General features: G+C 48.4%; 1 protein-coding gene across 1 annotated transcript; it reads right to left on the minus strand.

Moving 5' to 3' along the window:
• Positions 1-328: 328 nt before the first annotated feature.
• ZBTB9 (zinc finger and BTB domain containing 9) lies at positions 329-8,941 on the minus strand. Its single transcript, XM_068249334.1, has 2 exons — positions 8,833-8,941; positions 329-3,640 (listed from the first exon to the last, which is right to left on the minus strand). The coding sequence occupies exons 1-2, from the start codon at positions 8,836-8,838 to the stop codon at positions 2,351-2,353; spliced, it is 1,296 nt and encodes a 431-aa protein (XP_068105435.1). The 5' UTR covers positions 8,839-8,941; the 3' UTR covers positions 329-2,350.
• Between the last annotated feature and the right edge of the window lie 2,460 nt (positions 8,942-11,401).

The following is an 11,401-nucleotide window of genomic DNA, read 5'->3' on the forward strand; positions in this document are numbered from 1 at the left end:
AAAATAAGGAATGCAGGCGCATGCCAGCACACACCCTGTGCTTGTTAATAGCGATGGGCTTCCGAGTAGGAAGCCACTCGAATCGGAATTAAAATGAGGCTTAATTGCCTCAGGTGTGAGCATGGGAGACAGGGGGTTACTTTCCCAGAAGTTCTTCTGCTTCTATGCGTCTGAATACACTCGCACGTGACCTATGGGACACGTTCCAAGACTCGCTACCACACTTCCATAGGCCGCGTGCGAGTGTATTCAGACGCATAGAAGCTGAAGGACTTCTGGGTAAGTAACCCCCTGTCTCCCATGCTCACACCTGAGGCAATTAGGAGTCATTTTAATTCCTAATTCAAGTGGCTTCCTACTCGGAACCCCATCGCTACTCATTAATTGCCGAGGACTTATAACTGTGAATTTGACATTCTTGATGACGTCTTAGGAGATTTGGATATACTTTCTTAAAAACAGTAAAGCAAATATGAGACACTGAAAAAGGTGAGATACTAACACCTATGGAGAGGAAAGGCTTTGAAGGCTCTGGTTCCCATAGAACCATGCTAGGCCTCTCTCCATGCCCTCTTTCCACCACTGTCCCATCCACCCACTCCCCCCATCTTTTGAAATTCCGTGCCTTCAAGACTCCTCAGAAAGACTTTAGAATCTCTTGCGTGCCCAAGGGCTTCCGAAGACGGGTGCATCTGCACTGTGCGTGCGCAGTACGGACCTGCTCATCTTTAGAAATGCTCGGAGGTGCGAGAACTTCCGAAGACTTCACGAGGACTCTCCGAAGCGGAGGAAGAACAGGACAGGCTAAGGACCGAGATGAGGTTCAGAGCCTTCCCTCTAGATCTTTTTTTTCCCCAGAATTGCTTCAGTATTGTGTTAAAGGGAACCAGAGATTAATGGGTGATCTCCCATGTGATCTCCAGTCAATGTTAACCACTTAAAGTTTTAAAGTGTACCTGAGGCATGATTAATGGGTGTATTTATGCTTGTCTGGGGCTTCCTCCAGCCCCATGAGGTGCTTGGGCTCCCTCGTTGTCCTCTCCGTTCTGCACATGCTCGCCCCCCCCCCCACCCGCTTGTGGCTGGGCCGTGCATGCGCAGAAGCACACGACTGGCAGGATTACCGGGGGGGGGGGGGATATCTAGTGAACTGAGTGGCTGGAGAGGATGGTAAGGGAGCCCATGGTGCTGGAGGAAGCCCAGGTAAGTATAACTACACCCATCAATCCAGTCTCCGGTACACTTTTAAGTGGTTAACATCGGCTAGAGATCACATGGGAAGGTGGGATGGCAGGCTGTACTAGGAGAGCACAGAGTAAATGGATACCCAAATACTCAAAGCAGTACCATCAAACACTGCAAGTTAATTTTCTGTACCACCAGCAGGGGCAGCGTGGACCGGCTCATCAGTAGTGACGCAGACAAGCAGCTATTGGAAGCCTTATCAGAGCACCTGAGAAATATCAAAAGCGCTGAAGTGTTACAGCTCATTCCAAAGGCAACATAACTGCATCATGGAGGGGAGGGCTTAGAACACGTTTGCATGAAGCTTATTGGCTGCGAGTATGCCTTGCTAGCTTATCGCGAGTCTTCTATTCAGACATGCGCCACAAGCTATGAAGGACTGTGGTCTGCTAACGTTTTCCCCTCCTGACAACATCACACGGTAACAGACAGCCACCTATCCCTTCCCAACATACAAACAAAGAGGTGACAATTGGCTGCTGGAGACATATTGCTACCCCAGTAACGGCATACAAACATAAAACAAAATCCATCCTTATATACCTATTTACATAGCACTACCGGTTCTCCTGCTAAAGTTCTCCATTCCTTGATGCAAGTAACGTTCTTCCCAACTTACTACCATTTTCTCCAAATCACAATTAAATTAGGCAAGTTTGTGGATCGGCACAAAAAGGGATGGACTGCAAAGTTTTTGTTTTTTTTCTTAACTTACCGAACTAGGCAATTACCATTTTGCCAATAACATAATAAGTATATGCCTCGCTTTCTACTATCAGGCCTAGGAAAATATCATGCCTAACGTAATATTCCAAAATAAAAACAAAACAGTGTGATAAGTGTTGGGCAGTCAATAATAAAAAAAAACCTCATCTCGACCACAATATACCACATTAAAATTATCAGTGTAAACTGATGCATTAAGTTCGGGGATGCGTCTACTGGCGTCCACCTTACTATGAACACCTTTCTTGGGTCTACAAGGCAGCTCTATCTCCAGTATTGAGGCTACAAAAGTACTGCTCTAGGTCTACAATTCCTGCAACGGAGGACACAGTCCTACTAGAAGGCTTGTGAAAATGACGAGCTAGTGTCAAGATATCCATCACAAGGCCCCATTCATTTGAGTTCCATCCACAGGACTCTGAAGTTGAATAGGGTTTACGGTCCAGCAAGCTCCTCCCCACTTCTGTCCTTTACAAACCTCCTTATGCTTTTGGTAGCAGGACTCCACTCGGAATTTGCGACCACAATCCTCGCACGAGTAGAGGTAGCTCGCATGAGTTTTCATGTGTTCTGTAAGGTGGTGCTTGAGTTTGAACTTTTTGTTGCAGACGGAACAGCCGAAAGGGCGCAAGCTGAACGTCAGCATGATGTGCCGATCGCGTTTGGGTTTCACGGCGAACCGCTTGCCACACAAACAGCCAAATTTCTTCCCATCCGGCACAGCAAAGAATTTGATGGGGGCGTGGATCATTTGGGCCTGTAAAGCGTGGGAAACAATCTCATTGCCGTGCAGGTCTAGAGGTTTAGAGATGGAGAAAGTAGGAGATTCTGGTTCTGCATATAATTTGTTTGGATAATTAAGAGAAACGTCAGAAGATGAAGGCGATGAGCCAGGAGGTACAAGAAAGGTCAACTCCGTATGGTACTCCGTCTGTACCTCCTGCTGAACATCGGATACCTCAAGCTGGAGAAGATCATCCTTATCTATTTGCTCCTCCTTAATATAGATGACTTTTGGACTTCCAGAAGAGGATGAGGAAGGGAGATCAAAGGAACAGCTCACACCACTGTTCTTTATCTCTTGGACTTCATCATCATCATCATCATCATCATCATCCTCCTCCTCCTCCTCTTCCTCAGAAACTTGTACCTTGATCACATCCTCGTCATCGAAATTTACTGTGACCTCTGTTGTTAGCTTCTCATCTGGTGGAGACTGAAAACTGCTGCTAGGTGACTGGCTTTCGCTGCCTCGGCTTGAACTGACCTGCAGGGAACATGCCTGCTTCTCTTTTAGAAGTTCAGAACATCGATCCACAACCTGCCACATCTGCAGGCCGCTGGCTACCAACAGATGTGAAGGCAAGGCTTCCATTTCCAAACAAAGCCTACCAGAGTAGATGAGCTTCAGGAGGTTCTCGAAGGCATCAGGAGGGATAAAAGTGGGAAGGACCAGACAGTTGGTGTTGTTCAAGAGCAGCTTGTCATGAAAATATGGGGAGGAGGCAGCTAAAACAGTCTTATGAGCTCGGAATATGCGGTCCTGCACCTGGACGGACAGATCACAGAACTTCCCTTCTAGACGCTGCTTGTTGAGGGTGTCCAGAAGCATGGAGCTGTAATGGGGAAAGTCCAGCTGGATGTTCTCGCTGCTGGTCATGGTGACCTCCTAATAAGAAGAACAGACAATGAGAAAAAAAGCACACAACAGATCGGACTATTAGAAACTCAATGGTCAAGGTCCAACATGCCAGTTATGCTAAAATTGAATGTCTTCAAACTTTAAAATAATTCATGTCAAAGCAGGTATGAAAATAATAGTGATCCCTACTGCAAGAGAAAATACAACTCCCCAACTGGTTCCTCAAAAGTTAGAAGCTGTCAGGTTGAAATCTCCTGTCAAATTTATAACCCTTTAATTTCCAGGGGATAGTTTTTAGACTCGGGCTCCAGAGTGCCGCAGAAAACCAAAGGCTACCTACCTGCCACTAGAATCTACCAAACCCTACCTGTCCACAAATAGAACCTACTGAGCCCTACCTGGCTACCACTAAAACCGACCGAACGCTACCTGGCTACCACTAGAACCTCCTGAACACTACCTGACCACCACTGAAACCTACAGAAAGCTACCTGGCTGCCACTAGAACCAATCGCACCACTACCTGCTCACCACTAGAACTTACTGAATGCCACCTGGTGACCACTAGAATCCATCGAACGCTACCTGGCCACCACTACAACCTTCCAAACACTACCTGACTGCCCCTACAATCTACCAAAATCTGCCTAAATCAGCAATAAGAAGAAAGTTGATCGGCACTAGATAGCAGGCAGGCTAGGAGTAGCAGTTGCAATGGCCATACCTTTGGATAACCAGCTTTAGATTGGAGAAGGAAGAGTAACAGACTGCGAGCACCGCCCACTGAAGCAATTCAAGTCACCTTTAATTTGTTCCCGACATCCCGACAGTACATACAATGTTAAGGCCCGACAGCGGTTCTGCAAGAAATAATAAGTTAATTATTTCTTGCCTCTGACGAAGCAGGCATTTAGCCTGTGAAGTGGCTATCAGGCCTTAACACTGTATGTACTATAGGGATGCTGGGAATGAATTAAAGGTGACTTGAATTGCTTCAGTGGTTGGTGCCCGCAGTCTGTTATTCTTCCTCCTACTATCTGCCTAAAACTAGAGCCTACCAAAGGCTACCTAACTGCAACTAGAATCTACCAAACGCTATCAGCCCACTACTGCAATCTACCAAAAGCGATCTCGCGTCCCCTAGAATCTACCGGTCAGTACCTGCCCACTACTAGAATGCATCAATCACAATCTGGTCTCCACTAGTATCTACCAAACGCTAACTACTTGCCACTGAAATCTATCAATCGTTATCTGACGACCACTAGAATCTATATAACTTTTCCTATCTGCTACTAAAATCTACCAAATGCTACCTGCCGTCCACTAGAATCTACGGCTGTCATGTGGAGTCAGTACAAAAATCATCCAACTCCGATTCCTCAGTTTATGAAACCACCAACTCCAGGTACCCAAAAGTGCTCTGACTCCTTATGCTGGGAATACACCATACGTTTTTTCAGCGGATAGATGGTTCGATAGATAATTTCCGACATGTCCGATCTTATCTTCAATAATTTTTCTGATCGATTTCTCATAGAAGTGAAAGGAAATTGATAAAAAAAAATATAAGAAAATCCATCTGAAAATTGATCAAAAATAAGATCGGACAGTAAATTGACTGAAAAATCTCATTGTGTATTCCCAGCATTAGTCTAATACTTACCAGAGCTGTGGCATTGGTACAAAAATCATCTGACTCAGTTTATGAAACCACCAACTCCGACTCCAGTACCCAGAATTGCTCTGACTCCTCATCTCCACAACCCTGATAGAATCTATAGATTGCTAGCTACATGCCTGCCACTAAAATCTGCCCAACACTAGAATCTACTGAACACTACATTATCTGGCACTAGAACCTACCAAACACTAACTGTCCACCACTAGAACCTACCGAACACTAACTGTCCACCACTAGAACCTACCGAACACTAACTGTCCACCACTAGAACCTACCAAACACTATCTGCCACTAGAACCTACCGAACACTAACTGTCCACCACTAGAACCTACTGAACACTACCTATCCACCACTAGAACCTACTGAACACTAACTGTCCACCACTAGAACCTACCGAACACTAACTGTCCACCACTAGAACCTACCGAACACTAACTGTCCACCACTAGAACCTACTGAACACTACCTGTCCACCACTAGAACCTACCGAACACTAACTGTCCACCACTAGAACCTACTGAACATTACCTATCCACCACTAGAACCTACTGAACACTAACTTTCCACCACTAGAACCTACTGAACACTAACTGTCCACCACTAGAACCTACTGAACACTACCTATCCACCACTAGAACCTACCGAACACTAACTGTCCACCACTAGAACCTACCGAACACTAACTATCTGCCACTAGAACCTACCGAACACTAACTGTCCACCACTAGAACCTACCAAACAGTAACTGTCCACCACTAGAACCTACCAAACACTAACTGTCCACCACTAGAACCTACCAAACACTAATTGGCCACCACTAGAACCTACCAAACACTAACTGTTCACCACTAGAACCTACCAAACACTAACTGTCCACCACTAGAACCTACCAAACACTAACTGTCCACCACTAGAACCTACCAAACACTAACTGTTCACCACTAGAACCTACTGAACACTAACTGTCCACCACTAGAACCTACTGAACACTAACTGTCCACCACTAGAACCTACTGAACACTAACTGTCCACCACTAGAACCTACTGAACACTACCTGTCCACCACTAGAACCTACTGAACACTAACTGTCCACCACTAGAACCTACCGAACACTAACTGTCCACCACTAGAACCTGCCAAACACTAACTGTCCACCACTAGAACCTACTGAACACTAACTGTCCACCACTAGAACCTACTGAACACTACCTGTCCACCACTAGAACCTACCGAACACTAACTGTCCACCACTAGAACCTACTGAACATTACCTATCCACCACTAGAACCTACTGAACACTACCTATCCACCACTAGAACCTACCGAACACTAACTGTCCACCACTAGAACCTACCGAACACTAACTATCTGCCACTAGAACCTACCAAACACTAACTGTCCACCACTAGAACCTACCAAACACTAACTGTCCACCACTAGAACCTACCAAACACTAACTGTCCACCACTAGAACCTACCAAACACTAACTGTCCACCACTAGAACCTACCAAACACTAACTGTCCACCACTAGAACCTACCAAACACTAACTGTCCACCACTAGAACCTACCAAACACTAACTGTCCACCACTAGAACCTACCAAACACTAACTGTCCACCACTAGAACCTACCAAACACTAACTGTCCACCACTAGAACCTACCAAACACTAACTGTCCACCACTAGAACCTACCAAACACTAACTGTCCACCACTAGAACCTACCAAACACTAACTGTCCACCACTAGAACCTACTGAACACTACCTATCCACCACTAGAACCTACTGAACACTAACTGTCCACCACTAGAACCTACTGAACATTACCTATCCACCACTAGAACCTACTGAACACTAACTTTCCACCACTAGAACCTACTGAACACTAATTAACCGCCAGTATAACCTACCAAACACTACTTAACCGCCAAGAGCAATGAACCAAACACTAACTGTCCACCACTAGAACCTAACAAACACTACCCACCCGCCACTACAACCTACCGAACACTACCCATCCGCCACTACAACGTACCAAACACTACCCATCCGCCACTACAACCTACCGAACACTACCCATCCACCACTACAACCTACCGAACACTACCCATCCGCCACTACAACCTACCGAACACTACCCATCCGCCACTACAACCTACCGAACACTACCCATCCGCCACTACAACCTACCGAACACTACCCATCCACCACTACAACCTACCGAACACTACCCATCCGCCACTACAACCTACCGAACACTACCCATCCACCACTACAACCTACCGAACACTACCCATCCACCACTACAACCTACCGAACACTACCCATCCACCACTACAACCTACCGAACACTACCCATCCGCCACTACAACCTACCGAACACTACCCATCCACCACTACAACCTACCGAACACTACCCATCCACCACTACAACCTACCAAACACTACCCATCCGCCACTAAAACCTACCGAACACTACCTATCCACCACTACAACCTACACAACAATGCACAAATAGAATCTACTAAATGCTGGCAGGCCAACCACTTATAACTATGGATAACCATCTTCTCCTGAAGTGAAATAAAAATTGTGCAATGAAGTCCATGGTGGGCTAGATGACCTGTTAGTGGATGTGCTGACGCTGCTTATTGTTTCCCCAACACCCCCCAAACTGGACCTGTTCTTCAAGGAAATTTCTTCCGTTCAGCCCTGCGTGATAAGACAACTGCATAGGCATGGTTGCTGATCACTCCAGCAAAGTGCAGTGTTCTCCCCAGAATTTGTTTCCAGCCGGGTGGCATGAAATAGTAGCCGGGTGGCATGAAAAAGTAGCCGGGTGGGGCGAGATGAAAATGCGGAACAACTCTGTTTACAGCATAGGAGGAGGTGAGGAGCTGAGCCAATGACAGCCGGGTGGTCACCAAATCTAGCCGGGTGGAGCACCCGGCTAAAAGAGCCTGGGGAGAACACTGCAAAGTGTTTGTGTACCAACGTTTATTTTCACAGCACATTCCCAGACTGGCTCATGCACGGTTCCCTCATTGCCCTGCACCGTTTGGAGGAAACCAGGGGCGGGACGAAGCAGGTCTTTTCGGTGCACGCTCTTCTCCCGCTGCGTCTGACCTGGGCGCTGCCATAGACAATGTTATTATGTCTATGGCTGCGCGGCAGTGCTATTCATGTGCCAGCGATCGACCACGAATGACTTCTGTATCAGAGTTGCTACAACTCAGAGGGGGAAAAGTAATTAACGGCACCCGGAAAACCCTGCGCCCAAATGACGGGCAGCGAGTAACCATGTACGCTGGGGGACCCCAAAGAGCAGAAGCACAGTAACAGGTCATCTAGCCCTTTATGGGCTTTACTGCACAGCAGGCAGGCCAGGACTGGAGTATTCCCCAGAGAGATACAATGTATCGCCTCTGCACACTGGCCTGTACTGTACAGTGTACACACTATGCACAGGCAGTAATCAGAGCAGCGGCCGCACAGCACACACACTCCTACACAGCATAACGTGTGACGTACACTCATCTCCACCGCCTCCTCCGTGCTATTCTCTCCCCGCACCGCCTGCCGATCACCCGACCCCGGCCAGCCAGGCAGCCACAGCCTAACCTCGCGAGAGCAGCACGGGGCTGACCATCAGCTGACCCGAGGATACAGGACAAGCATCACCTAACCCGGGGAAACCACCAGAGGGACAAGCAGCACCTATCCCGGGAAAACCACCAGAGGGACATGCAGCAGCTAACCCCGGGAAACCAGCAGAGGGACAAGCATCACCTAACCCGGGGAAACCACCAGAGGGACAAGCAGCAGCTAACCCCGGGAAACCAGCAGAGGGACAAGCATCACCTAACCCGGGGAAACCACCAGAGGGACAACCAGCAGCTAACCCCGGGGAAACCAGAGGGACAAGCAACAGCTAACCCGGGGAAACCACCAGAGGGACAAGCAGCAGCTAACCCGGGGAAACCACCAGGGGGACAAGCAGCAGCTAACCCCGGGAAACCAGCAGAGGGACAAGCATCACCTAACCCGGGGAAACCACCAGAGGGACAAGCAGCAGCTAACCCGGGAAACCAGCAGAGGGACAAGCATCACCTAACCCGGGGAAACCACCAGAGGGACAACCAGCAGCTAACCCCGGGGAAACCAGAGGGACAAGCAACAGCTAACCCGGGGAAACCACCAGAGGGACAAGCAGCAACTGACCCGGGGAAACCACCAGAGGGACAAGCATCAGCTAACCCGGGAAATCCATCAGAGGGACAACCAACAGCTAACCCCGGGGAAACCAGAGGGACAAGCAACAGCTAACCCGGGGAAACCACCGGAGAGACAAGCAGCAACTAATCCAGTGAAACCACCAGAGGGACAAGCATCAGCTAACCTGGGGGAAACCACCAGAGGGACAAGCATCAGCTAACCCGGGGAAACCACCAGAGGGACAAGCATCAGCTAACCTGGGGGAAACCACCAGAGGGACAAGCATCAGCTAACCCGGGGAAACCACCAGAGCGACAAGCATCAGCTAACCCAGGGAAACCACCAAAGGGACAAGCATCAGCTAACCCCAGGGAAACCCTAGGGGGAGAGCAGCCAGAGGGACAAGTATCAGCTAGCCTGAGGAAACCACCAGAGAGTCAACCAGCAACTAACCCAAGGGAAACCCTAAGGGGAGAGCAGCCAGAGGGACAAGCATCAGCTAACCCGGGAGAAACTACCAGAGGGACAAGCATCAGCTAACCCGGGGATACAGGACAAGCAAGAACTAACCCTGGAGAAACCACCAGAGGGACAAGCATCAGCTAACCCTAGGGAAACCCTAGGGGGAGAGCAGCCAGAAGGACAAGCATCAGCTTACCGGGGGAAACCACCAGAGGGACAAGCATCAGCAACCCAGGGAAACCACTAAGGGGAGAACAACCAGAGGGGCAAGCATCAGTAACCCAGGGAAAACAACCAAGAGAACAACCATCAGTAACCCTGGTTGGACCATCACAAGGACAACCATCAACTAACCCTAAGGAACCAGTACAGGGACAACCATCAGCTAGCCCCGCAGAACCAGCACAGGGGCAACTATCAATAATCCTGGGGAACGATAACAGGGACAACTATGAGATAACCTGGGGAACCAGAACAGGGACAAAGCATCAGTTAACCCTGGGAAACTTTCAGCTAAACCTGGGAAACCAGCACAGGGACAATCATCAACTGACCCGGGGCTACATCTAGGGCACAAATATAATCTAACCCCTGGAAATCACCAGAGTGATATTCGTCTGCATATATCAGCACAGGGAGAACCAGTGGTGGCTCCAGCTTCAAATTATTGGGGGGTGGGGGGCACAAAGGGGGCACGCACGATACAGTGGCGTATCTAGGTATTTATTTACAGACAACCCCCCCCCCCCCCCTCCCCAACAACCAATTTTTTTGATAGAAGGGTTGTTGGGTTGGGGTGCCAAGCTGGTTGCTGCAAATTTTGGGGGGTTTGGGGAGTCGTCAGGATGGGGATGGAGCTGTGATGAAACCATGTACTCTATACAGTGCTGCAGAAGATGTCAGTGCTATATGAATACACAATAATAATATGGTAGGAGATTAGACTATGACTGTGGTAGGATTAGATTGTGAGCTTCTCTGAGGGCAGTCCAAAAAGGGAGACATATGAAAGAGGGGGGTGCATAGGAGGAAGGGGGGGGGGGTAAAGAAGTAGAGACGCAAGACAGAGAGCCTGGTGGGATAGGAGAAATGGCAGGAAGTACTCTTATCAGGACTGCAGACATCACCAGTGCTGTTTGGCAGGGACATGCTATTGAAAGAAGCCACTGAAATCAGAAAAGAGGAAAGGGTCATAGGGGAAGACAACGGGGTGGGAGGGGAGCTGGGAAAAGAGATAAGATTACCTGCAATTAAGCTAATCTAAATTGCCTGGAGCTTGCTTCTCTGCGCAACACAGAAGTCGCCTGTCAGCACCTGTATCACTGGCTTCTGCAACAGCAGACTGCCCTGCATTATTGACTAATTTCTCTGATCAGGATACATAATCAATAGTCTAGTATACTCTGGTATTACAGCAGCCAGT

This window comes from Hyperolius riggenbachi, chromosome 8, assembly GCF_040937935.1.
Source record: "Hyperolius riggenbachi isolate aHypRig1 chromosome 8, aHypRig1.pri, whole genome shotgun sequence".
Taxonomy (NCBI): domain Eukaryota; kingdom Metazoa; phylum Chordata; class Amphibia; order Anura; family Hyperoliidae; genus Hyperolius; species Hyperolius riggenbachi.